The 27,715-nt window shown below is 42.6% G+C and overlaps 1 protein-coding gene across 12 annotated transcripts in view; it reads left to right on the top strand.

Moving 5' to 3' along the window:
- Window positions 1–27,715, top strand: part of syne1a (spectrin repeat containing, nuclear envelope 1a) — a 142,421-nt gene that overhangs the window by 79,001 nt on the left and 35,705 nt on the right. For 11 of the 12 annotated variants that reach the window (XR_005636822.1, XR_005636821.1, XM_039780927.1 and 8 more), the window contains 30 exons: window positions 256–582; window positions 1,021–1,173; window positions 1,495–1,662; window positions 3,881–4,057; window positions 5,235–5,381; window positions 5,601–5,726; window positions 5,820–5,996; window positions 6,177–6,442; window positions 6,699–6,855; window positions 6,966–7,364; window positions 7,604–9,211; window positions 9,882–10,219; window positions 10,349–10,493; window positions 10,747–10,965; window positions 12,234–12,514; window positions 12,765–12,930; window positions 13,189–13,344; window positions 13,700–13,852; window positions 14,631–14,813; window positions 15,000–15,137; window positions 15,439–15,624; window positions 16,319–16,441; window positions 16,669–16,851; window positions 17,645–17,788; window positions 20,052–20,282; window positions 22,371–22,511; window positions 23,423–23,536; window positions 23,974–24,135; window positions 24,586–24,780; window positions 24,912–25,085. Coding sequence is in view for 10 of the 12 variants with exons in the window: in XM_039780927.1 (XP_039636861.1) it covers window positions 256–582; window positions 1,021–1,173; window positions 1,495–1,662; window positions 3,881–4,057; window positions 5,235–5,381; window positions 5,601–5,726; window positions 5,820–5,996; window positions 6,177–6,442; window positions 6,699–6,855; window positions 6,966–7,364; window positions 7,604–9,211; window positions 9,882–10,219; window positions 10,349–10,493; window positions 10,747–10,965; window positions 12,234–12,514; window positions 12,765–12,930; window positions 13,189–13,344; window positions 13,700–13,852; window positions 14,631–14,813; window positions 15,000–15,137; window positions 15,439–15,624; window positions 16,319–16,441; window positions 16,669–16,851; window positions 17,645–17,788; window positions 20,052–20,282; window positions 22,371–22,511; window positions 23,423–23,536; window positions 23,974–24,135; window positions 24,586–24,780; window positions 24,912–25,085 (7,137 nt within the window). In the remaining 2 variants the exon portion in view is untranslated. The remainder of the gene's footprint in view (window positions 1–255; window positions 583–1,020; window positions 1,174–1,494; window positions 1,663–3,880; window positions 4,058–5,234; window positions 5,382–5,600; window positions 5,727–5,819; window positions 5,997–6,176; window positions 6,443–6,698; window positions 6,856–6,965; window positions 7,365–7,603; window positions 9,212–9,881; window positions 10,220–10,348; window positions 10,494–10,746; window positions 10,966–12,233; window positions 12,515–12,764; window positions 12,931–13,188; window positions 13,345–13,699; window positions 13,853–14,630; window positions 14,814–14,999; window positions 15,138–15,438; window positions 15,625–16,318; window positions 16,442–16,668; window positions 16,852–17,644; window positions 17,789–20,051; window positions 20,283–22,370; window positions 22,512–23,422; window positions 23,537–23,973; window positions 24,136–24,585; window positions 24,781–24,911; window positions 25,086–27,715) is intronic. The other variant, XM_039780929.1, reaches the window with a different exon arrangement.

The raw sequence follows: 27,715 nt of genomic DNA, 5'->3' as shown, positions 1-27,715 counted from the left end.
AGACAAAGAAATCAGTGATCGTGTGTTTGAATGTTAACCTCAAAGTCATGGAAACTATGATAGTATGATTCCCTTATCCTAGAGCATATACTGTATGCTACATTTTTGGTACACTAGAACAGAGAAGCTGTATTTATTCTTTAACTCAGCAGTATGTAAAGTGCCCCGGTTAAAGGTTTTTTTGTATAAAGTAATGGTAATAACACTATAGCAGCAGCCATGCTGAGTTGTATTTCTGCTCTCTCTTTCACCCAGAGTCTCCAGTCTGAGCTCCAACATGGTCACAGTTTCCTGAAATCACTGAGGGAGCGAGCAGAGCAGGCAGCAGGCTTCCTGGATGAGGCCGGAGCAGAGAGTTTAGGAGGGGAGGTAGAGGCTCGTCTTGCCCAGCTGGAGGAGCTCGCAGGTGGGCTGAGGCAGGAGCACAGCTTTCTACAGCGGGCGTTACTGCTAGCGAAGGAGTTCCAGGACAGATATAAGGCTCAGGGCCAGTGGCTGGTGGAGACCAGGGCTTTGCTCAGCTCCCCTGTGGAGCCCAAGGCTGAACTGTACCAACGGAGAGCACTGCTGGCTAAGTATAAGGTATAGCAGCAACTATGTCATTTCTCAATCAAACTGTATATAAATTGAAATCATGAGTATTATATGTACATTTGCACTGGTGGGTACAAATGGCAGCAAGACCTTGAATATTTTTAGCTATATGGACTGTGTCCTTGCATGTCTTAGCCTATTAACTCCAAAATTGAATATACTTTCCATAACTGCTGACCATTTTCCTGACTATACCATTGTTTTGTATAGTTATGTGCTTTGGAAAATGATTGACAGTATAATAGATTCTATTGGTCGTAATTTAGCTAAGAAAAGCAAATTAAACACTCCTGTAATCATTTAATATTGAGCAATGATCTAATGCAACAATAGTAAGTCCACCGAACATATTCACATTTACTAAGGATGGTCTTTACTCTATATTAGACGATATTAAAGATACATGTTGTCTTTCTGTGTCCCCAGGCTCTGTTGCAGATGGTTCAGTCCCATGATGGATCCATCAGGTCAGTGGTGGAGAAAGGAGACGCTCTGCTAGCCTCTGTCCACTACCCCTCCATCAGAGACAAAATTAACAGAATGCAAAAGGACTACACCGAACTCTGTCGTACTGCCATGGTGAGAACCTGTACTCAGCCGACATAGTAATGATATACAGAGAGGAAAAAGGAAATGCTCTTTATATGCAGGATACTTCGCAGATGAATTGAAGCAAACACAGATAAAGTGCATGTAACTCTGTTTCAGGAAGGTGGTTGTAATGGTTTGTTGCATATACTGTTTGTAATCAGTATAATGTGTGTGTGTGTGTGTGTGTGTGTGTGTGTGTGTGTGTGTGTGTGTGTGTGTGTGTGTGTGTGTGTGTTGTGTGTTTGTGTGTGTGTGTGTGTGTGTGTGTGTGTGTGTGTGTGCTCACATTTCGGAAATGATGTGGTCCAGGCCCATGTGGAGAATCTAGAAGGCCAGGTAAAGGAACAGGAAGGTTATCACAACGAGCTCCAGGAAGTTGAGCGCTGGCTGCTCCAGATGTCCAGCAGGATGGTGACTCCTGATCCCAGTGTGGGTGGCAGCCTGGAGGCAGCCACTCAACAGCTGTCCAGGCACAAGGTGACCAATTACATCTCTTAATTTGTTTGCTTTTGTTTGCAGAGTTTGTAGCATATGATAGAACTCGAGCAATGAGCCTTGATTAGAGAGCAAAAGTTCTCACTTACGCCTACTAGGAAACTTTAGCTACTTAGTATTTGCTGAACTGTCAGATTTAAAGTCTTATCTAACTGTTGGTGTTATTGTAATAAATCAACACTTCTTAGATCTAGTAAAACCTACCTTTGTTTAGGAGTGTGTGTATGTTTCCGTAACTGCATGTTGTAACAAAATTGCTGAAGATTGAACTTCTTTTTGAGATTCAACAGCTTTTGTTTTGCTTAATCAACATTAATATATGACCTTAAAGGTCCCATGACATGAAAATTTCACTTTATGAGGTTTTTTTTAACATTAATATGAGTTCCCCTAGCCTGCCTATGGTCCCCCAGTGGCTAGAAATGGCGATAGGTGTAAACCGAGCCCTGGGTATCCTGCTCTGCCTTTGAGAAAATGAAAGCTCAGATGGGCCGATCTGGAATCTTCTCTTTATGAGGTCATAAGGAGCAAGGTTACCTCCCCTTTCTCTGCTTTGCCCGCCCAGAGAATTTGGCCCACCCATGAGAGAGAGACATCATGGCTTTCAAACGAGCAAAGTGGCAGTTGGTCAAGGCCACACACCCCACTCTCCATCTTGCCACCCCTCTCTCCTCCTCAATAGCTACAGACACAGAAATGGTACATCCTAAGGAAAGCTCATTGTGGGACTGGCTCTAGTGGCTGTAATTCTGCACCAAGGCTGAATTTCGGGAAAGAGACTTCAGATACAGTATTAGGGGACCACTGAGGCCTATATAAAAGAATCCAAAGAGCACCATGTCATGGGACCTTTAAATAATACAATATGGTTGAAAGTTATTAATCATCGTTATTAGGGCTGCTGCTTACTTAAATCATGTTTTTCCATTAACTACTTGCTGTTAATGTGTGCGTACCTGATGACCAGAGTTGTAGCATAGGTTTCTAAGTTTTACATGACTGTACGCAACATGGACTAAAATGAATTACTTAATATAGTAAAAGTGTGACACAATACATTTGTAGAAAAGGTTTGTTGGGTATCCATCCATCCATCCATCTTCTTCCGCTTATCCGGTGTCGGGTCGCGGGGGGAGCAGCTCCAGCAGGGGACCCCAAACTTCCCTTTCCCGAGCCACATTAACCAGCTCTGACTGGGGGATCCCAAGGCGTTCCCAGGCCAGGTTGGAGATATAATCCCTCTACCTAGTCCTGGGTCTTCCCCGAGGCCTCCTCCCAGCTGGACGTGCCTGGAACACCTCCCTAGGGAGGTGCCCAGGGGGCATCCTTACCAGATGCCCGAAAGAGCAGCTTTGCCTTCTGGCTCAGCTCTCTTTTCGTCACAACGGTGCGATAGATTGAATGTAATACCGCACCCGCTGCGCCGATTCTCCGACCAATCTCCCGCTCCATTGTCCCCTCACTCGCGAACAAAACCCCAAGGTACTTGAACTCCTTCACTTGAGGTAAGGACTCATTCCCTACCTGGAGAAGGCATTCCATCGTTTTCCTGCTGAGAACCATGGCCTCAGATTTAGAGGTGCTGATCCTCATCCCAGCCGCTTCACACTCTGCTGCGAACCGATCCAGTGAGTGCTGAAGGTCGCAGGCCGCTGATGCCGTCAAGACCATGCCATTCCGTCGAGGCCCCTGACCTTCACTTCACTGCCACTGTGTGGGGTAACATAACAGATTTTGTAAGCAAAGTTTGATTTCAGTTGGTTCTTGTATGAGAAGCCCCATTTCATTTCTTCTGCTTTTGCGGACATCAATTTATTTGGACTGTATTGTATTAATTAATGATTAATAATGTAAATTATTTGAAAAATGTAAAAATCTTGATGATTCAGTTACAGCAAAAAAAAGAATTTTCTCAGTAGTTTCAGTCCAGATCTGTAAGAGACTTTGTTTTTAGATAACCAAAGGGGCTGAGTCCTAAATTACAAAGGTACTGTGCTTTGCAAATTCTGTTCTTCTTTCACTCATCTTTCAAAGTCATCCATCCATCAAAGCCTGTCTAAGACCATGAGACCTTCTCTGTGTGGTATTAGTCTGCTCTGACCTCCTGTGTCATTGACGAGTGGACAGACTCATTCTGTAATACGTCTCCACTGGAGACTCTTTCTAACATGATCCTACTTTGTTACTTTTTCCTCCACAGGCCATCATGGAGGAAGTAGCGGGCTTTGAAGATCGCTTGGCAGGCCTGAAGGAGCGAGGAGACCACCTGGTACAAGGCTGCAGTGACCGTGTGCAGAGCAGGCTGAGACAGCAGGTCCAGGCTCACCAGCAAGGCACCAGAGACAGCTACTCTGCCATCTGTAGCACAGCACAGAGAGTGAGTGAGGAGGAGGAGATGGAAAGCGGGAGGGAGGCGACGCAGAAGAGGAGGACGAGGGAGGGATGGGAAGCTGAGATGTATTCTGTATTTAAGTAGTAAAATGGTTCTTACGCATTTATAATGTAAGACATTGGTGCATTGGATGCATGAACATTTTCACATGCATCCATGGACGTGACCACACATGCATGCACAGACACACACGTTCTGCATATCAGTGCAGTAATATTCCAACAGCCTAGGCATTCACTTAATCCTAACCCATTCTGACACTTAAGCCTATCTCTCAAGACAGCCCTTCACTGCCAGTGTAGAGGGCACGACCAATTAAAGCTGCCAAAGTGGAGCTCAACAACCGCCATACGCAGACAGACCCCACCAGCCAAAATCACTAACTCAATCTACCCATATTAATCTCTGCATATCCCCTGTCAACTCTACTTTTTCATGCCTGAGCCAAAAATGGTCACACACCACTATTCAGTAGATCTGGCGAGCCCTCTAATCCAGGCCCACTCTGTCATTTTGGCAACCTCTACTCTGTCATCATAGCTCACCTCCCAAGACACCACCTCCACCAACACTCGCACATCCAATCTGGCATTGTGTGATCCAGTCACACTTTACCACTACACTGCTGGCTTCTCTACAACTGCGCCTCCAGTGTTACGATGGCTGCCAACTGTGTCCCAGCACAACACAGCTCTAATATCCTGCCTGCCACTTGCCACCATGCCAACCTTCTAGCCTTTGCCAAATACACTTGGCAGTTTGCCAATACATGCCCCCCTTCTTTTCCTGTTTCGGGCTCTCATATTAACACTGTCAATCAGACCTTGCTGTTTCGCTCTCCCCTGGAAGGCATGGACGCCTCCACATTCAACACCTGTCAAATACAACACTGCGTAACTGCCTACTTGTTCGGGGTTTATCCGTTAATGTTTCTCAATGATTGGCCATACTATACTGTCTTCAAAGTCGTCTAGTAGTCTTTACCTACAGCTTCACTTTATATTTGTGTTATTGCATGTGTGTGTTTTGCTGTTTTTAGAAAACATTTAGTCTTCCCTTTAGTTTCTAGTTTTGGCTTGATTTTCTGAAGGGTTTTACTATATGGAAGTTTGACTTCAGTCCAGACATATAGCACTGAAATATATCTGTCCGTGTCTTACAGGTGTATCAGAGTCTTGACCATGAATTACAGAGACATGTGAGTCTTCAAGATACACTGCTGCAGTGTCAGACATGGTTGACCTCTGTCTCAGAGGAACCTGAGCCTCCTCCACATCCTCCTCTCAGCCTGGAGGAGGCACTACAGCAGGTCAGTAAGCCAGTTCCCCCCGAAATTATGAACGCTCAGTTAATAGTAATAATATACATGGCTGTCATGTGGCAATCTCTCGGACAGTTAGCTTGATTGCATGTGTTTAGATGGGGGCCAAAATGTGGGCAAAATACATGTAGTTGCAGATTGTCCTAAAGGGATAACATGTTCAATCAATAAAACCATAGGATCAGGAACAGACTCTTTTTTTGACAGGTGAAGCAGGAGCGGGCTCACCAGGAACAGGCCAGCACTTACCTCCAGCTTGTGTGCTCAACATGTGACCTGTCTGAGCTGAGGGTCAGGGGGACCGCAGCAGCTATCCAGCAGGTCAAGCTGCAGGTCAGTCAGCTTTAACAAACCTGTGAATTAAAAACATTGAATATATTGTTTGACAAACTACTTGGTCATTGATTCATTGTGTTTTGTGTCCAGATTGAGGAGCGAATGCTGCTTTGTGAGGAGGTAGCAGACAGCTGGAGGGACATTGAGGAGCAGAAGGCAGATTTGGAGGTCCAGCTGAGAGAGACAGAGCAGCAACTTCAGAACCTCATCAGGAGACCTGCAGAGCTGGAGCCCAAGATTGCACAGAACCAGCTGGACAAGGCACAGGTCTGTGTTTGGTTTGTATGCTGATGATCAATGATTTTTTTGTTTTACAAGTTTATTCTACAACAACACTGTATGGTTGTAAAATGTGTATATGTCATTGTGTAGGCAAACTTCTAGACGAATAAAGTAATTGAACTCAAGTTCAGTGTGACTCTGAAAATCCCATTATCTTTCCTACAGGAATTCCTTCAGCAGATTAGGGACAGACAGTCTGTGGTAAACCATTTGAATGAGGCCGTTGGTAGGCTGACAGATGGACAGGTCTCTCCTGCCCTGGAGGAGATAAGGAGACTGAGGAAAAGCTGGATGGACCTGGGCCAGCGTGCAGAAGAACTGGAGTCTCAACGGGGGGAGGACATGCAGCGAAGTGGCGAGTACCAGGAGAGTGTTGTAGCTGTGGAGGAACTCTTCCACCAAGTATCAAGGGAATGGGACTACCTCGCCAGGTATCAAGCTGTTCTGTGGATGTTGTGATGTTTCATTTTTGTGTAGAATTTTAAACACCTTGTACATTATTTTAGCATATATTTATTTATTGACAAGGCTATATATACACACAGTATTTACTATATATACACAGATAATTCCTTTTGTGTTACAATCATTGCTATCTCTTTATCTCAGCCAATACAACTACTGTATCTTTATAGTTATACTACTATACTGTATAGACTGTTCCTCAACCCATCTCTGTGTACCTAGGGCTGACACAGAGAGTACAAGTGAGCATCTGGAGGCTCTGAGGAAGCTCTCCAGTGACCTAGAAGAGCAGAGAACAACTCTAGAAGACCTCAGAGACCAGAGGCAAGCTATCCTGCCTCGACTTAGCCTGCTAGACAAGGAGCTGATCAAGCAACAGGTGGAGCTCCATTCTCGTAGTTCTTCAGCTGCTTCTTACGATGGAAACTTATGATAATATAGAATATAAGTAGTGGGTCCAGTTTTATATGGTGTTCTGCCTTTCACTAGGTTGGTCATTTGGAGCAGCGCTGGACTCAGCTTGAAACCCTGATTCAACAGAAGATCCAGGATTCTGCACAGACACTAGAGGATCTTGCCCGGGTTGAAACCCAACTGAGGGATGCCCGGGAGTGGGTGGAGGAGCAGCGGCCTGCTTTTACCTCTGTGCTAAAAACCAGCCCACCCCCCGATCTGGCCCAGAGTTTCCTGTTTGATCACTTGAGTGTGTGCGTAGAACTGGAGGCCCGTCAGCAGCTGCTGGGCCAGGCAGTGAGCGAGGCCCAGGCTGTGGCTTCCAGACTGGGGCTGAGTGAGAAAAGATTCCTACAGGAGCTTGTTGAACAAGCCCAGACTGAGGTGGAGGCTCTGGGGGCTCGTGTGGCCCAAAGGAGGAAGTACCTTAGTAAGGTAAACAGCTGGATTTTTGTATTGGAAGCAAGTAGAAATTTTAATTATTTCCTAAAGGACCTAACTTTTTTCTAATCTGTTAGTCTGGTGAAAACAATAAACCAGGTGGTCCAAGAAACAAACAAACTGTAAAATGACCTCATGTTGTTACTGATTAGACTTTGTGTTGTCATATGCTACATCTTTTTCAAGCTGGTAAAACTTTTTAAATAATTCAATCTTTAATTCTTCCTGTCTAGGCCTTCACAGAGAGGACACAGTTTCTTCAAGGCCTGGGGAGAGCACTGTCTTGGGTACAGCAACAGGAGAGGAGGGCTTTGATAGATGACCACATAGCACTTCTCCCTGAGGACCTAGCCAAACAGGTTGCTGCTTGTCGGGGCGTCCAAAGTGGTTTACGAGCATACCAGAGAGAGCTGGCATCCCTCTGGGTACAAGGGCGAGAGCTAGAAAGAGATGCCACTGACAAAGAGAGAGCAGAAACCCTGGCGAGACTTGAGAAGCTGCAGGCAGTGTTTGAAACTGCCCTCCAGAGGACCACCAAGCGTCTCACAGACTTAGAGAAAGCCTTAACCTCCAGGAAATACTTCCAGGTTGACCTGGATAAGACTTGCCACTGGTTGAGACGAGCAGATGCCATCACCTTCCCTGAAATCAATTTAAGCAACATTGACGAAAGCTCAGAGTTGCAAACACAACTGTCTAACTTTCAGAATGTACTAGAACAAGCTTCAGAGTATGAGAACCTGCTTCTTATTGTCCAAAGAATAGGCCAGGAGATCCTCCCTACTCTGAACGAGATTGATCATTGCTACCTAGATGAGAGGCTGAATGCCCTGCCTCAGCAGTATAATGCCATCCTAGCTCTAGCCAAAGAGAAGAAAGACAGAGTCCAACAAATAATCTTAGAGCGAAAAGAGTTCAGCACTTTCTTTGATATCACTCGTAATGCACTGGAGGAGCTTCAGGAGCAGTTTGACAATCTGGAGAAGCAGACTATCAGTATTAGAGAAGAGGAACTTGTCTTTCGTCTAATCAATGAATACAGAAATATCAATGAAAGTTTATTCCATATTAGCCCCGCTGTGAGAGAACTTCATGGCAAAAATGAGGGGTTTCTCAGTCAGGGTCAGCAATACAGAGTTGAAGAGACACTGCAACTAGTCAGTCTGCACAAAACACTGAAAAGGATGAATGATCAGAAAATTCAACACTTAGATGATTGCTTGAAACCACTAGTTGAACACAACAGAATATCCATCAAGTTGGACTTAGAGTTTAAGTCTGTGAAAGAGGAGCTTGTCAGACTTAAGTCAGACACAGAACTAGGTGCCATGGATAAAATTACAAGTCTTTATTCGCTGCTTGAACGTCTGGATTGTGTGAGCTCTCAGGCTGAAGAATGTAAACAACAAACTAAAGGCCTTGGTCTGAAGTTAGATCCCGCTGCCTTTCAGGAAACTACACTGCAGCTTGAATCATTGCAGTCTTTACAGTGTGAAGTGAAATTTTTTGTTGATGAAAGTGAAACGAAGGTCACAAAGAGTGAAGATTTCACAAAAGAGACTGAGAAAATGTTGGAATGGCTGAGGACTATCAAGGGCAAATTGGAGGAGCCTTTGACTCTTTCAGAGGTCAGAATTGAGAGGGTTTATGAGGAAGTACGCAAACTGAAGATCGTAGAAGAGGAAGTTAAAAGTAGATATAAGATGGCAGATGCCTTAGGTAGCAGAGAGAAGCAAAAGAATCGTAGTAGGAAAAAAACGGTTCCTGCCCACATAGAAGAGAAGCTACAGGAGCTGGGAAAGCTGGGAGCTGAGGTTCAACAAGGAATTAGCAAAAAACAGGTATGTACTGTATATATATTATTCAGAAATTATAATCATAGGGACATTTTCTATCTCTTAAGTTTTTACGAAGTGATACAAATCTGATAAATTACTGCACCAGCCAAGTTCATATCCAGAACTCATCAGGAATCCGATCCATCATTTATTTTCTATTTCCTGTTCGCCTATACTATCAATATTAATAGGCTAAGGGAAGCTGACATATTTAAGACTTCAGGAGAGTTCAAGAGATTCCATGAAGTGTACTTAAGTTAATGTTAATGTATAACTGTTGTGGGGATTTAATGTGTTTGAATCTCAAAGATTCCATTATGTTGAATAATAAGTAAAAGTTATAATGGCATAGCAGAGCATTTTATAATCAGCAACGTTTTACAGAGATAACGTGTAAATATCATTCACTCCATTTCTCGCTGATGAGAGTTTTCTTGTTTTAGACCTATTTAAAAACTTGAATTCCATATTACTATAGTTAAAACTAAAAGTTAAGTAAAGCTGTGGAACAGAACATTTTTACAGATCTGCAGACATATTGTACTTTTTGCTGACAAGACCATGTTTGTTGTAATGCTTTATGGATGCATTTCTAACTTAATTTGTGTGACAAAAATCATATAAAAAGAAGCAAAAACTAAAAGTAAATGAAATCCCCTTCTGCATATTCTAGCTGGCTGTGGATCAAGCCTTTTCCCTGGTCCAGAGGCACCACTTAGCTCTGCAGTCCATGCAGAAATGTCTGGACTTTGCTGCAGCTTTCCTCCAGAGGTCCAGCTCGGGGGTGGATCTTGAGATCCAGACAGATTGTGTGTGGGACCTGGAAGACATTTCAGCCCAGGAAAGGAACTTCACAGCTGGTTTAGAGGAGCTGAGGACTTTGGACCCTCTGCTGGAGGATTTTATAGAAGCAAGAGCAATGGGTGAACTGAGAGAAAAAGTTGAGGCAATGCTGCTAAGAAATACAGAAGGCAAACAGCACCTGGTAGCTTACAGAGAGGTGCTACAGAGGTGTGTATTAGTGTTAATGGGCAGTCACGTAATATATGTACAAACAGCTGGCATGTGCAGTCCATATGATACATAATTGAATAATAAATCTCCCTCAATAGTAGTTTGTAATTGGCATAATTTTCTCAGTTGTGCAGCTCTATGGACCTCCTTCCAACATGAGAAAGAGACACTAGTTGAACAGATGAATGACGCAGAAGGCAAGATGGCCATGTTCACTACAGCTAAAGCCATAAGTATCCAGCAGGCAGAGGAAAAGTGTCAGAGATACAAGGTGGGAAACTTAATTCCACTCATAAAACAGAAATACTGTAGTAAAGATTATCTGATGTTTATAGAAACTTGGCAGCAGATGCACATTAATATTTAAACAGTGCACATATTTGTGCAATTTTTCCTTGTTCACTTGTGTGTCTGTAAAGTTGTTTCTTCTAGGATATAATGTTAGTTTCCCATAGTAGACATGCTTCAAAAGACTGCATTTATGAAATGACTTGTGTTTATGTGTTGTCATCTTTTGGCTGTAGTCTCTGGTGGCTCATGTCGACCTGCTGGAGCTGCCTCTAAATGCTTTGAAAGAGAATGCAACAGCGTTAGAACAGATCATCTCTGAGTCCAGCAAAGCTGTTACCAGCCACTCTGTGTCGTCACTGTGGCAACGGTGGACCAGACTGCGCAGTGTGGCTCGAGCCCAGGAGAGGGCACTGGAGGACACTGCGAGGGAGTGGAGGAACTTCACGGACAAGGTAAGAGAAGATACTGTACATTTGTTGGTAGTACAAACTGTACGTTGCTCCCTGTGTGGGTCTATGCTCTGCATGCTTGACTGCATACTGTATGTGTGATGAATGTGCTTCAATAATGCACATTTTCAGTGTAAAACTAACCATCAGCGGACCTACAGTACACAGAAGATGTTTATACTCAAATGGCATTTCAGTTGCCAAACACACAAGTCAGAAAATTATTCTTGCTTCTACAGATTTAGGTCAAACGCAGCAACAACTGAATACCAGTTGGTGTGCTGTGATGTAACTCCAGGCTTTAGGCCAGTTCTTACCTCTTGCCAAAACACTGTGTCATGAAGCGGTTTCCCGCTTTTCGACCTATTTCAAGTGTGAACGCTTTCAGCTCTCAAGAATTCCTACAAAGCACTGCTCCTGAAAAGGGAAATTAGGTCAAACTGTAGGGAACGTTGGTCACTTCCTTATACAGTATGTGGCCCGTTTCCTGTTGTCCACCGGTTCTCTATGGTTTCTTTGTTCAACTGGACATGATGTCATTCTCTGCACTTGAATCTCTAGACTCTTGTTTCTGCCTTTGACTGCCAAAGGGAATACTATACTGTAGATACAACTTTGAAAGATTATTTGTGAAATGAATTAATGTCACAGATGGGGTCACATGTAATTTTTTTGTTTCTAAGATTGTTTTATTTGAAGGTGAGGCCTTAAGAGGTTGAATTATTCAGTATTTCCAGTATTCAGTATCCGAAAAGAAATAATTTCTTCTTTTATCCCTTTAATCATCTTGTGGATCTTTTAGAATTCTGTGTCCCAGCCCAAAATGCTCTCCATGCCCTTTGACTTTTGACATAATAATAATAATATAATATAATAATAATTCATGAAATCTATTCTTTCAAATTAGCCCTCTAGTCCTCAGAAACAAAATGCCTGTGAACACAATATGGTAGATCACTTTAATAGATGTCTTTGACATTGACAAAATTAAAGGTGCTCTGTGGCATTTTCTAGTAAACATACAAAAGGTAAGTTTATTTTCAGTGTGTCTCACCAAACACATTTAGTATAGCATTTAGGTCTACAGATAACTAACATGTTGAATGTTTCCTTCCTCATAAAGCATTTCCAAAGCTGATTTTTTTTTGTACTTTAAATTCAATAGCGTTTACATTCATGTTTACTAGCTTGTAAACAGCTAACAGTAAATTATTAACCCTAAATCTGCTGCATCAACTGAAGCTGAATCTTTGCACATAAACTTCCCTCAGATGGAGAAGGTGCGCTCTGTGTCCCAAGACCTCCACAGTCGTGTCCCAGACAGCACAGTTGAGAAGGCTGCCACTAGGGCGGCGCTTCAGAGCCTCCTGGAGTACCATGACTCCTTCAGCCTGGAGGTGGAGCGGGAGCAGTCCATCCTCGCCCTGCTGGGGCAACACACTTGCAGCCTCAGAGGAGAGGAGGTGGAGGCAATGGAGAAAAGGTCAGAGAATGGACATGAAGAGACTCCTTGCCTACAAATGATCAGAAGCATGCAGGAGCAATATGAGAGGTGAGTGATCCATTGCTTAGGCTGCTCCATGACTTTGTAGAATCTAAGAATCTCTATTATTAGCATTTTTACAGTAAATATCAGAGAATGCTCCAAACATGTATGATTAACTTTGAAATAAATATATAGTTTTATTTGTACTCTATTTTTCATGCAAGTTACATATTTTGTAAGAGCAAGGACCAACAAATAAAATGAATATTCCATTTAGATTGATTTTTTTTTTTTTTTACTGCTGTGTCTTGTCCAGCCTGGTGTTGCGGGTACGAGCCAGCAGGGCTCAGGTACAGCAGGAGTTGAGGGAGAGAGAGGAGGTTGAGAAGGAGCTGGGCTTGGTCAAGGGCTGGATCCAAGATACTCGTGGCCTACTGCTGAGTCCCACTGCAGACCTGGATTCACTGCTGCAAGAACTAGAGGTAGGCCACCATATGTACACAAACACACAAACACACACACACACACACACACACACACACACACACACACACACACACACACACACACACACACACACACACACACACACACACACCTTACAATTAAAGACAAACTGACATGTCCTTGTCAACTAGGTACAGAACTTCTCTGGCATCTTTAGACATAAATACATTATCATGTCATAACAGAAAAGACTATGATTTGCAGTCTGTCATGTGATGTTATTTGTGTTGTAGACTGCACATGGTGAGGTCATCAGCAGACGTCAGAGTGTTGAGCGCATGACAGAGTTGCAGCAGTCCAAGTACCAGGACCTCCAGGCTGGTCTGCCCTCTGAGCTCAGTATGCAGCTGGCTGAGGTGGCTCTGGCTCTGGGCTCAGCTGAAGACCAGGTGACCTCTCTCGGCTACAGTTTATCATTTTGTTAAATGTTGTAGTTTCATTAACTTATTAGGACTGTCAAATGGGTGTTTATTGTGTTGATGACACTATTGCATGCATTTATGTTTTTACTGAACACAAAATTTAAACAGTGACCGTATGACCGTATGTACCATTGTATAGCTGGCACTCACTTGTAATAGTTCTACTGTGCGGTCTGGTGTATGACTGTATTTCTTTGCTGCAGGACTCTTAGTGTGTCCAGAGAATGCATGCTGAAATATCCATAACTATTTAGCACTGTTAAAAGGCTCGTTAGTTTTTGACAGTATAGTGAAATGTGTGTATTTCTGCCATCTGCTTTAGGTCCAGGCGAGAGAAAGGGAGGTTCAGCAGACCAGAGATGTGAAAGAGGACTTTAGCGTCAGACTCCAGGACATTGAGGCGAAGCTGAAGACCATCGCTCTGAAACTGGAAGACAAGGGTGCCGACCTGGAGGAGGCCAAAGAAGAGACCAAAGTAATCAACCAGACAGATTGACTAATTAACAAGCAATTAACCCCTGTTAAATTGGCTATTCATTTTGCAGATGTTGAGGTTAATGAGTGTTTGAGAGTTGGAATGGCATGAACTGAATTCTGCCTTTAATCGTGACCTACTTCTGAGAAGAGTATCCCAGATGGGAATGTGAACCCCTTCCCTCCTGTTCTCCTTTTTGTTGCCCCAACTTTTTTTCTTCTCTCACTCCTCTGCCCATCTGTATACCTAAGAGCCTTGGAGTGTGTGTTGTTAAAGGAATAGTTTGTCATTTCTTGAACTATTCCGCCTACCAGCACCTCTGAAGCTCACTAATTAATCACTGCTCTCTTGTAAAACTACAACTTGTCATTTATACACTTTGTTTTTTTTGTACAAATTAAACAAACAAGATATAATGTGTTAAATTAGGAAGCTTTGCTGCTGGTGTTGGTAGGCAGATTTTGTTACCTTTGGAAAAAGCCCGGCTAGCTGTTTCCCCCTGTTTCCGGTCTTTATGCTAAGGTCACCTGCTGCTGGCTGTAGATTCATATTTATCGTACAAACATAACAGTGGTATCAATCTCCTTATCTAACTCTTGGCAAGAAAGCGAATGTGCATATATACTAGAATGTGATTTTTCTTTTTGTTCAAACAGACCAAGATAGCCACCTGAGATATATACACTTAAAATTCCCTTGTTTTTTTATCTTTCTCTGCTTGACTTCACCTCCTTTCTCCTCCCTTATTGTCTCACCTTCTTACTCTCCTCTCTTTCAGGCTCTTGGTGAAGAGTGTGAATGCTGTGGTCGCTCTTTGGCAGAGTTAGGAGTAGCAGTGCAGGAGTTTGGGGAGCAGAACCCTCTGCTGTGTAAGCAGCTGGGCGATGCTGTGGCCAAACTGACAGAGGTGCAGCGGTACACCAAGCAGCAGGTCCAGGACAGAGCCAACAGACTGAAGAAGGTGAGATGTCCAGTCAGTTCAGCATGTCATGTAGTCCTCCCTAAAGACAAAGACAAGTTCCCAATATTGTTTGCATGAACGAACACCAAATATGTCAGAATTCAGTGGCCAATATCAGGTGATTCTGTTTGAGAATGCATTTTATTTCATAAATGTATTATGTCTTGGTCTTTCTCTTGTGAGCAGGCAGAGAAACAGGTAGAGGAATATCGGGGTATGAAGGCGTTCATTTTGGGCTGGACAGAGAAGGCAGAAGCTCTGGTCACTGGTAGTATCATCTGGGGCTCTGCATCCCAGCTGCAGGAGCAAATTCGAGCACATCAGGTGAGTCGTAATGAGTCACACAGCAGGGAGTGGGAATGACTTTAGGATGTCTGAAAATTGTTCCCAGATAAAATTGGGTTCTGATACATTTTATATTTATTTTCCCACAAAAATAAATATTAATATTTCCTACATTAACCTTCTAAATCTTAAGGCACCCCACAAATTAACAGCTAATTAGATTCACACACTTCACAAATGTCATGTGCTGTACAGTGTGTTGGCTGGCCTTAATTAGTATAATTGCACCACAAAAAAGGCTCCTCTTTTTGATTTGTAATTTATGTTCCTATGGTGACAGGCATTGTTGCGGGAGTGTCGGGGTCTCCATGGTGACTTGGAGGCCATGGGGGAGAGGGAGGGGCAGCTGGGGGAGGTGTTGCAGACGGAGGGGTGGATCCAGCAGGTGAAACACCTCAGCAGACGCGCAGAGGAGCTGCAGCAAACTGCCAAGACTCGCCTCCAGGGTCTGCAGGATGCAGCAAAGGTAACGACTTTCACTTCCAGGCAAGCATTACAGGAATCAGACGTCAAAAATATTTCACCTCTTAATTGTTTTATGGCACTCTGGTAAAACTATCTTCATTAAGAAATGTAGCTAATTTAATTTCTTTACTACAAACATTTTGGTGCACATCCCTTTAGAGTGAGTCAAATACACCAGAACTCCAACCCAACAGTGCCCCCTTATGGTCATTCATCGAGTATTACACCATCATAATGGAATGCACTATTTTACCCTGTGCAGCAGTAATCTGGTAAACTAATCTGTTTGCCAAACAGCTGGTACCCAGATGACAGTCTGTTGCTGATTGTTGCTAATAACATTGTGTGTTTTGAAATGTGTTTACAATTCCTCAAGTGAGTTTGGATGATTTTTGGGTCTAGAGTGTAGACATAGTACAACCTTTATTTGTAGCGACTGGTAATTCAATTTCCTTTCACATGAAATACATCTTGTTCAATTAGAAATTGCAAATGAAGAGTTTTGTTTTAAAGAGATGCCTACCTTGACTGGTGTCATTTGAATATCTATTACTGCAAGCAGGTCCACATCTGCAATAATCCAAATCCAAAAATCCATTTTTACTGTCTGTGTATAGAATCGACAATATATGTATATGATACAAACAGTATTAGCTGCTCCTATACTTGTTTTATTTGTCTGTATCTCTCCTTAGGACATGTTGCGTTTGGAGGCAGAGGTGAAGATCCTCCATGCTGCTGTAGACCAGATCCAGATCACACTTGCCTCCCCAGACCTCAACAGGCTCAGCCTCAGAGAGCAGCTCACACAGAGACAGGTGAATACACATTTAAAATGCTTTGTTTATCATCACAATTTAAACATAGAGAGAATACTGCACATACACACAGTGCATGCCGACAGATGCAATATGACATCCCCAAACAGTCTGCATCTGTCTACGTGCAGACTAACTTAAAATGAACTAGTCTCAACACAGCATTGCTTTATGATACACCCAATAATTCCTCCTTACTCTCTAACGACCATTCATTCCTTCTTAAGCGTCTGTTGGTGGAAATGGAGGGCTTCAAGCAGCAGGTAGCGGCAGTTCAGCAGTGTCAGAGCGCCCTCCGGCTACCAGAGGAGGTAGTGGCTAGCCTTCCTATCTGCCGCACAGCTCAGACTCTGCAGCAAGAAGCCAGCCAACTGCAGCACACCACCATCCAGCAGTGCAACATCCTGCAGGTAGAGGGCAGTCCTCATATTGCAAATGCTGGAGAAGTGTTTGTTTGTATAACATTTTGTTTATTGGGCCCAAAAAAAAAAACTACCAAATGATCCTGTCAAATTCTAAACTGTAGAACTTGTATAGTTGTTAGAAGAGTTATACAGTTGACTACATTGACTTGTCACTTGCTGCTTTGAATTCTGCTGCAGTGTCCCAACAGGCCTTCTCAGGAATGTCTGTGTTTTTGTTGAGCCCCCATCAGACCAGTATTATCCTCCAATCCTTTGGTTCTGGACTAATTTTTTCATTGTAGTGAAGATTAGCCCTTAGAGGAAGAAGCAAGTAACCTTCTGTGACTATCTAGAGGTCAAACAACTCAAGCATCTTAGCCCTTTTAACCAAACACGCCAAGATTTAAACAATGAATCTGTCTGTCTAATCAAAATAACCACATTATTACGAATGTTATCATGAAAAATTTGCTTAAACTGACTTTAGAAGCTCACAATGAACAGAAGAGGTGTATACCTCATTGCTCCAATATCAGCAGATCTCAGATGACTTGTTTTAGAATTTTGTATATTTTGTATACTGCATGTTTATTCCGTTCTAAATGTCACGCTGGGATATGCATGGTAACACACTCAGTGACAGATACTGTGAATATAGGAATCAATATCATGGAAGCATTGTGACATAGAGAGTGGAAGAATTTAATTCATTCAGAAGACATTTATAGGTGATACTCACCTTTGACCTCCCTGGAGGGCGAGGCAAGAGAGATGATCATTTATGTTTTTTCTCTCCCAGGAGGCTGTGGTGCAGTATGAGCAGTATGAACAGGAAGTGAAGAACCTCCAGAGATTAATAGAAGAGGCTCACCGCATCATTCAGGACCGGCCCGTCTCCACCAATAACATACAGGAACTTCAAGCTCAAATACACCACCATGAGGTCAGAGAAGACACACACTTTGTCTCTTATATGCTTATTAAAATATAAGTATGTGGACACCCCAGCATATGTAATTTTCTTAACATATTCCAAAACTATCAACATTAATTTGCTGCTGTAACAGCCTCACTCTTCTGAGATGGCTTTTTCAATAAGATTTTGGAACCTGCCTGCAGGGATTTTCTAGCATTCAGCCATGAATAGTATTAGTAAATTTGGGCACTGGTGCTGGCCGATAAGCATAGGCTCACATTCCGTGTTGCAGATCATCCCAAATGTGTTGAATGGGGTTGAGGTCAGGGCTCTCTTGTAATGTTGAAGCAGGAAAGGGCCTTCCCTAAACTGTTGCCACAAAGTTAGAAGCATACTATTGTTTTAAATATCATTGTATGCTGTAGCTTGAAGATTTCCTTTAATGGAAGCTAAGGCGTACCATTAAAAACAGCCCCATAGTGCAATTTAAGATAAGTCTTTATTTTATATTTTTAGTCTTTATATTTGCTGAAATAGTCTTATTTACGTAATGCACAGCTTATTGTTACAAGGACCTAAAGAGCTTTTAGAGTTTGACTGTAGATGAGCATCACATTATAAATCTTCAAAAATCTAACCAACCATGATAACAGAATGAGGTCCTACAACACTCTAGCTGCCACTTGCCTCAAAGGGCACTTTATTTAACATATAAAGATGATAATATGCTGATGTCTACAAATGACTTTTTGAATGAGGCCAACATCAACATCAAAGAGCGAAGATTGAGTCATTATATATTTCCTGTACTTTGTAAGTCTGTAACATCATAAAAAGAGAAGTTGAGGCAGCAGGAAATATACTGTATGTCTTAGAATAGTTGTGGGCAACTCTTACGACTGAATCAGAATTTAGTCATTGAGCCAGTATTGTATCTGAAGGCATCAAAATTATTAGTTCAACATCACTTTTCTGCAATTTATATATATTTGCTGTACTTGCTCTATGTGGGATTTTTTCCTAATGTTTTAATTTGAAATGCAAGCAACTAATTTAGCATTGTGTTATCAGAGCAATGCTTCCACATACAGCAATTCTGGGTAAATATTGTGTTGTGCCTCTACAAGCCCAACTCACGCACATTCCTCCTTTATCTGATGTAACATGGAAATATAATCTGTATAGATTCCTTTTGCATGCAGTGTAGAGGGTTTTTACCTGTGTTAGTTAAGGCCTGTACTTTTGTAACAGTTTTACTTTGCTGAGTAAGTGTATTTGATCTCCAATGCGGAGAGAGAGAGCGATCGAGGAGGGGGTGGCAGACTGAGAAAGGCATAGCCCTGCAGAGAAACGGATCAAATATCTCCAACACATTTCTTACTACATTGTAACTTTCCCTGCGTGGTCCTGGCAGATTTAATCTACTTCCAATACTCGACAGGGAATATATAACCCCGGGTGTTGGAAGATATTTTCTTGTTACTGCAATCTCTCCAGTGCTGCAGAGTGACTTGTATTGGCACTGTGTTTACGTCTGAGTTTGATCTTTAAGCTGAGCAGATAGCTGCAACTCCACTGGCCCAGTTAGTCACATGACCTGATTATCAGTGCATTGGCCATCTGTGGGACAGAGGGGGTGGAAGGAGGAGGAGGAGGAGGAGGAGGAGCTGGACCCAGCCTGCCGGCTCATACCCTAGCTGTAATTTGACACCATATCTGTCGTTCTTCCTCCCTAAACACTCCCTCTCTCCTTACGACTCTCTTTTGTTGAAAGGAATTTGTCCTGAGGATTGGTCGAGGAGGGAAGCAGCAGGCAGAGGAAGGGGGGGTGCAGGCAGTGAGATCACTTCCTGTTTTTCCTTGCCATTTGTGTATGTGTACGAGAGGGAGTGTCTGAGGGATTTTGAACTATTTCTGCGAGGGTCTCTCTCTCAACCAAACATCCTGTCTGTTGGCTTCACCGATGCTCTGAGTCACCCGCCTCTGTGCTGTTCTGATTGGTTCAGAGATATAGAAGAGAGAGAGAGAGTGAGAGTGAGGCAGTGCTATTCTCTTTCTAGCCTTACACACTGTGACGCTAAAAGCGAGAGACCGGGGAGAGAAGAGAATGCATCCACTCCACTTACTCCTCTCACACCGGCACCACATTCAACGCTGAACTCACTCAACTACCCCCTTATTTCAGGATCCTATTTAACCAGGAACTATTGATCTTCCATTGTGGACTGAACCACACTCCTGACCCTGGGGGTGGTGGTGTTTTCTGTTTGGGGGGGGAATGTTTTGACAGGAGCTAGCCCAGAAGATCCGTGGCTACCAGGAGCAGATCGCCTCGCTCCACTCCAAGTGTAAGATGCTGACAGTAAAAGCCAAACATGCCACCATGCTGCTGACGGTCAACGAGGTGGAGGGCCTTTCGGACGGCATGGACGAGCTGAGTGATGAGGAGCTGCCTAGTTCTGTGACAACCACCAACGGTGCCGCAAACAAGCAGCTTCCAGCACACCCCTCTGTCGTCATGGTGAGTTGCAAAGCCTTTTTTGGACACACACACAATCACCCAGACACTCACACATGTACATACTGCATTGCTGTATGACTGTCTGGCCCATGTTTGCATGTGTAGCTTCTATCCCTTCTCCCTTTCTGTCCAGATCACTGGTTCTCAACGTGGAAAACAGGGAACCACAGGGGTCCTGTTGGGATTTCTAGAGGGTGTTTACAGTTCATTTCACAATCATGTAATTACCTTAAAGTTATCCGAAATTAGAGGGTGTCTGCGGATGACCGTTATGATTACAGGTTTAACTCTAGTATACTCTTATTTTCCCAGTAACAGTGTACAAGTTATATCTGTGCAATTCAATTCCAAGTTAACAAAATGTGGACCCCCTTGGGATGACATTTAATCTTAAATTAGGCTGCAGCGCCTCCTGTGCATCTATATAAAAGAACTCCAGATTCAGAATAGGCTTATTTTCTCTATTATTACCCTGTTCCTCTTCTTCTATTGCTTTCTGTGTTTTGTATTGCACAAAATAACCAAAGCTTTTCCCCCTTACACCTTAAGTGTTACCGTCTGTCTCCTCTTGTGTATTACTGCACCAATATTGTGCTGTGTCACTTCACTTTGCTTTATATTAGCCTGATTCTGTCTGCCTGCTACTACAGTATGTCATCCTCAGCCTGCTCGTTCATTCTTATGTGTTCGCACATAAGAAACCGCCTCGCTAGTACCCAATCTTCCTCTGTGTGTTTCGTTCTGATTCAGATTTCTTCGCCTCCTTGCTCTGTTACTGCTGTTTGTGGTGTTTGGTCTCAGCAGGCCAGGAAACAGGATGTGTGTGTGTGTGTGTGAGCAGAGCATGATAAGTTTGTGTGTATGGACTAAATGGGTTGCTAGGACTGCTGATATCCTTGATTTGTTATGGTTCAACATATTTAGTACTGTGTCATTGTTACCACTACTGCTCAGGTTCTAACTAATCTCACTATGTAAAACCACTGAGATTCCCTTGCATGCTGATGCTCTTTGTTGCATTGCATTGCATCATAAAGCCCGGGAAAAAGTCCTCCTAATATAACAAGGTTCCGAGTCGGCCAAGTTCTGCATTAACTGCCAAAAAGCAGCCCAGTAGGGCTTGGCTCACATTTCTGCTCTGCCTCTCCACTGAAGCATGCAGACACACAGACAACTGTGCTACTTCTAGGACTGCTGTTTCTGCTGCTGTTGCTGTATTCAATAGTCCAGTCTCAGTTAACTATGCAATGCTTTAGCTATGCTTTGTTTAAGTTTGGGCCTTGATCTTCCTCTGGATTTCTCAGGAATTCTTGCTCTCTTGCTGTTTATATAGTGTTGTTTGACTTTGACGTAACTGTAATGTCATGTTTAATTGTGCTTATGCATCATACTGCATGAGTAGTTCTTTTGTAGTTCTTAAATATATTGAAATAATCCTGGTAAAAATAGCTTTAATATCTAAGAAAACATTAAAACGTACAAGTTGTGATATGGATATTGTCCGTGTGCCACCTACAAGGGAAGTGTGTCTGTAATGGAAAGGAAATCACTATGGTTCTGAAACTCCACAGTATGTATGAGTATGTGCTCAGCGTTAGCAGTGTCAGTGTGTGCTTATGTGTGTACTTACTGGATGTGTGATTTTCAACTTCCTGGTAATGGCCATTCCTTTCCCCTGATGTATCCTGTAAAAAAACTGAATGGCTCATTCATTGCCAGTAGAATCCAGTGTTTGTCCATTAGCTAGCAAAGAGCAATGCTACAGTAAATTATGTCTCTTAAATGCTGTGCTATGGCAAAAGCGTTGCAGTGTTTGATGTTTGTAGCAGTAATCTGATCTTACTGGTCTCCTCTCAGTGTTACTTGATTACTCACTGTCTAATTAATCAGCAATGTGCTCATTGCAATCTGCCTAACCTGCACTCCTTCATTAATTTTTATGCTCTCTCTTCTTCTCTCTCTTCATTTTTTCTCTCTCTGTCTACTCACTCCTTTGATCTGGGCATTTTCTTTTTGGTCTCCCTCCCGTTTCCTCCACCTGCTTCTTTTGATGTGCGTGTTTGATGTGCGGGGTGTATGTGTGGTCAGATGACTGCCGGTCGCTGCCACACACTCCTCTCCCCTGTGACGGAGGAGTCAGGGGAGGAGGGCACCAACAGCGAGGTCTCCTCTCCCCCTGCCTGCCGCTCCCCCTCCCCGGGGGCTAACGCTGATGCTCCTCTTAACCAGGTACTGCAAACCCCACCGTGGTTACCTCCAGAGCCCTCCAGCATTACCTGACCTGCCCAGCTTCCATACTACCACCGTCCGTTTTACATTTTACACCCCAAATTCTCAGTCTTACATCATAAGAAACCACCACCTTAACCTGTGCAGCAAAAAATCTCTATCTTAACGAGCACACCATCCCATCGCCACCACCTGATTCCTACCACCAAACAATTACCTCCCCATCATCACCACTGTCAAAACAATGGATGTTTGAAACAGCTGGAGTTTTGCTGTGCTGTCCCTGCTTTCCCTGTTTATCAGCATTATGTTTGCGGATTTATTTTTGCTGAAGAAAATTTGTTTGCTTCCTGCTTTTTTCTGCTGAGATGAGTAATGTGTCATTTTCAAATTTATGACTTACTGTAGAATGATGCAGCAGTGAGACAGAAGCACTTTGTTGTTCTGGGAGACACAGCTAAGGTCATAGTTGTTTTTTAGCTATTATTATAAAATGAAAATGCAGTTATGTCTGTCTTGTGATGTATCATGTGAGCCTGTTCAAAGAAGACAAACATATAAGGCAGTTGGAAAGTTAACAACGGAAAGTATCATGGGAGAGAGTTTAACTAACCTGAAATGGTTGCCCCTCTATTTACAATAAGAGAACTACAACAGATTGAAGACATTTTATTTCAACTGTCTGTATTAGTTTATATCTTAAAGTGTTACTATGTAGCACATGTGTTGTGTACTGTATGTACAGAAAATGTGGGCATATTTCCTCCAAATGTGACAGTTCAAATTCATTGTTGACAGTATGTTTGAGGACATACGGACATATCAGAACCAGCACACCCTCTTCAACGATATATTGTACATCACTCTCACACACTAGTTAGACCTGGACTCACTGTGCTGTTGTGCCACAGAATCGAGGTGCCTTAAGCCGAGCGCCCCTCCAGGAGCTGTACGACCCGTCTATGGAGACCAGTGCTGCTAACCTGGATGACCTGCAGAGATCCTGGGAAACACTCAAGAACGTGGTATGTCACATCGTCAGTTACAATAAACTTAATTAATTCACACATAAAAAAAACTATCTTCCTATATACTACAGATAAAAATGCCGTTGAACAAATCTATTTGGTATGACTTGGCCACTAAAAAACAGCTATAGAGATATATTTTAATTTAAGAAATCCTTCTGGCTTACTGTGAACTCTGCACAATTATGACAGTTATCATAAAATCAGAGAGCAGTGTATCTTTAGTAACTAATACAAAATTTAGGACTGAAATTTGAACTGCTATTTAATTAAAATCAAAATATACCTCCCACCCCCTCTGCTACAGCAAATCTTAAGACAAATGATGGAACAGTGGACTTTTCCCCCAACTTTTCCTCTCCAGTTGCCATCTTGAGTTTGCCATCATTAATTTCTTTCTTTTTCTCTCCACCCCTTCTCTGTCAATCTCACAGATCAGTGAGAAGCAGAAGAGTCTGTACGAGGCTCTGGAACGGCAGCAACACTATCAGGAGTCCCTCCAGTCCATTTCCACTAAGATGGAGTCCATCGAGGCAGCGCTCAATGAGGGCCTGGAGCCTAACAAGAGCCCAGAGAGCCAGATGGCTGCACACCAGGTGAGAGGGAGGGGGGACAGAGCGGTCTGGAGATATTGGGGAAGTCATAGAGAAAGAGAGAGGAGGAGTGAAGTGCAGTACAGAAAACATTGAAAGTAGTAGTACAGATAAGTTTAAATTTAAAGGCAGACAGAAGCCATTACTTGAGTAAAACACAAAGCTGACAAAAGACAAGCCTTCTCTGAGAAAACAGAAAATGATTAAGGAGTTCATTATCTTACTAGCCCGTCCAATAGTTGCACAGACTGCATGGCACTGTTCTACGTTGCTATGCCCACTTCACAGCGACGGCCGATCCAGCTCCTTTTTGTAATTCTACTGTCAGGCACTTTGGACAAACTTTCTTTTACTACGGTCTCACACCAGCTTCTTCCTTTCCTTCAACTTGTTCTTCTTCAAATTTCTCTTTTTTTCAGACAATTCACACTTCTTTTATCTCTGTCTGTCCAGGCTCTGATGGATGAGATCCTTATGCTGCAGGATGAGATTGGTGAGTTACAGACGTGTTTCTCCGAGGAGCTGGCAGACAGCGACAGCGATGGGGAACCTGGTGACCAACTGGCTCTCCAGTCCACTCTCACTGTGCTGGGAGAGAGGATGGCCACCATTCGAATGAAGGCTTCTGGGAAACGGCAGCTGCTGGAGGTGGGCAGATGAAATTAATTTACATTTCCCAAATTTGCATACTTTCATTCTTGTTTACACTGATCTTTAATATAGTGTCAGAACTGTCTCATCGGTGGAATCTAACCTGTCTGTCACATTGACCACTACAGGAGAAACTAAGTGAACAGCTAGAAGAGCAGCGTCAGGAACAGGCTCTGCAGCGTTACCACAGTGAGGCTGAGGAGCTTGACCATTGGTTGCTTAGCACTCGTGCAACTCTAAGCTCTGCCCTTCAGCCCAAAAATGAGGACTTGGACATGGAGGAGCAACTGATCGACTGTCAGGTGAGAAAAACCTTTCTGCTTTCATCTAGGGCTGGACTGACTGGTTGAATGAGCACTGAAAGATTCTGAGCTTGTTATTAGGATTCCCAAGGATGACAATGCTGCCCACAGTAGATGGTGTGCATCTTGCTGCTCTCTTAATATGTGCTGAACTTTTCCTCCACTGACGCAGTTGAGGAAAACTTTAGAATACCACTGCCCTAGGCACTGTATGAAAGTCTGTATGCTACTGTTTTATCAAGAGGGAGCTGTCAAAGGCTAAAGTGAAGTATCTGGCTGCATCACTGTTCCAGAAATAGTGCCTATCCTTGGCACAGTTCAGTTGATCCTTAAAAACCAAAAGAAATGTACAGATCCTAGGCTGAATATGGGACTATTTCAAAACAGAGCAGAATAGGAGCCCTCTATTGTCTAAGGTCACTTTATTGTCTAATGAAATGGCACATATTTTTAGACAATTATTTTAAGGACATTGTGATTAGCATCAGAGTCTGACCCTCTGATCAATTGATCTCAAATGTTCTTCCTCCAGCCTAAGTGTTGTTTCCCCACTCACCCTGTTTCTACGGTAACATAACCTTTATCTGTGGGGTAATTAGCATCCATGGCTAAATTGAAGCAGTGATCACTGATCCACAACCAAGTGTTTAACTTGTGCAGTGTGCTACTGCTTTTCATTGGCGTGCCTATCTTACCTTTTCTGACAGTTCTGTCACTGACAAAGGCATTTATGTGTATGTACCTTGACTGATGTTGCACCGATGTATTCATTTTAAATTGGTTAAGCTCTTACACTGCATTAAAAACAAATGTGCTGTTTTTGCAGCTTTTTGTGGAAGCATATAATTTGAACTCTTCAATACATAAACTGATGTAATTACATATTTATACATTCATCCTATCATTCACCATAATTGGCTTCTCAGCAGTAATAATGTTAGTTCTGTTGCTCAGGCAAAGGAAATCAGTGTTTAAAGTGGGTGGGTTTGTAGCAGCTGGGAGACAGTAAGCTGATTATAGCTCACATATGGCCCCTGTGGAGCTCAGGTCTAAAGGTCTGGCCCATGGGGATCCTCTTCTCCACAGGGTAAAAACTGTCTGCATTGTAGATTATTACAGTGTTGATCCAATGGAAAGGGCAAGATGTGAGAATGAGGATATGAGGTTAGAGAGATGAAGTGAGGAAAAGTGGCGAGAGAGGAAAAATTGCTGTGGAGCAACTCAGGCAAGAAGGTAGCAGTAAAAATCAAGGAGTGAAAAGAAGAGGATTTTTCAGGTTAATGCTTTAGGATAGTTACATATTTAATAGTTATTTTACACCTCAGATTTGTTTGGCTGATTTAACTTTGTCAGCTGTTGTGAATTAACACTCAACAACCACATTCTGTTCATTCAAACACTTACACACCACAAGAAAAGTACCACACTGTAAGTAGCTCAAAACCACTTAAGGTCTCACGGGTCAGTGCTTAATCAAAATACTTTGCTGAGTCTAAACTTTGTGCCACACATTTTATCGCCCTACATACCAAACTCCACCTTTTCTTGTAGCTGTTTTAGTCAAAGCAAAACATTAAAAGTTTTCCAAAAGCTATTTGATTCTACAGTAGACCAAAAGAGAGGAATTTGAGGTAGAATACCACTTTTTGTGGTAAGAAAAAATAGAGAAAAGTTCCACAGAAAAGAGTTATATGGCGACACTCTGCATTGTTCTGGAAAACAATTCTCTGTGGAGAATTATCTCCCCATCTCTGTCAAGGGCCCTTGTATTCTTGTGGGAAAGAGGGGGATTAAGGTTGTACCCCCCTGTTCTTCCATACTGTTGTACCACTTTCTACACACAGCCTGGAAATGTAAAAGAGGGTCTCTTTTTCTGTTGTTTCTCTTGTTAAGAAATGTAAGAGAGAATTGAGTGGGATATGTTGAAAAGGATTTAAAGGGAAACCGAGTAGGCTTGAAAATAATAATAATGAGAAAATAAGTTGATCTTAAAAGTGTGAGATAAGAAGAGACAGAAACACCCCTTCATTTGCTATGTATTGAGAACAGATTTATCACATGTGATGGAAGAGCCTGGGGACATGTAAACAGTGGCACTTTGCAGTACCTAAGATTACAGAAATATGTTTGTTTTATTTTTTTTTCTATATAATGGACCAGAATGGACACATTCATGGACCTGATTCCCAACCAAGATTTGGAATAACTTGAGAGGGTGGGGGTGGAGGAGTAGACATTTTTGTTCAAGACATGTAATTGTATTTCTTTGTATTTCGCGGTTATGTTGTGAAAACAATAAAAAGAATGTTGGTAAAAAAAACAAGAGACAGAAACAATGAGGGAAAGATGCTGCATGCTACGGAAAACTAAAAGTTCCAGTCATTATGTTTGATGGAAGCCTCTAAACCACTGGAATTACTGCACAATTTTACCTTATTGGGCATCTAAAAATAATATACATGAAAAACATCACATTTTGGTTTTACTGGTCGCACCTAGTGATAAGGGGTCACAAGTAAACATTGCTTTACTTCATTGGGTCACAAGCCAAAAAGGTTGAAAAGCTCTTTTATGTTAAGAAATATTTGTTTGCACAACACATTGTGTAATTACACATCTTAGTGCTGACA

Source organism: Perca fluviatilis, chromosome 18, assembly GCF_010015445.1.
Source record: "Perca fluviatilis chromosome 18, GENO_Pfluv_1.0, whole genome shotgun sequence".
In the NCBI taxonomy this organism is placed as follows: Eukaryota; Metazoa; Chordata; class Actinopteri; order Perciformes; family Percidae; genus Perca; species Perca fluviatilis.
Note: the sequence above shows the minus strand (reverse complement) of the source record. Positions and strands in the feature narration are given on the sequence as shown.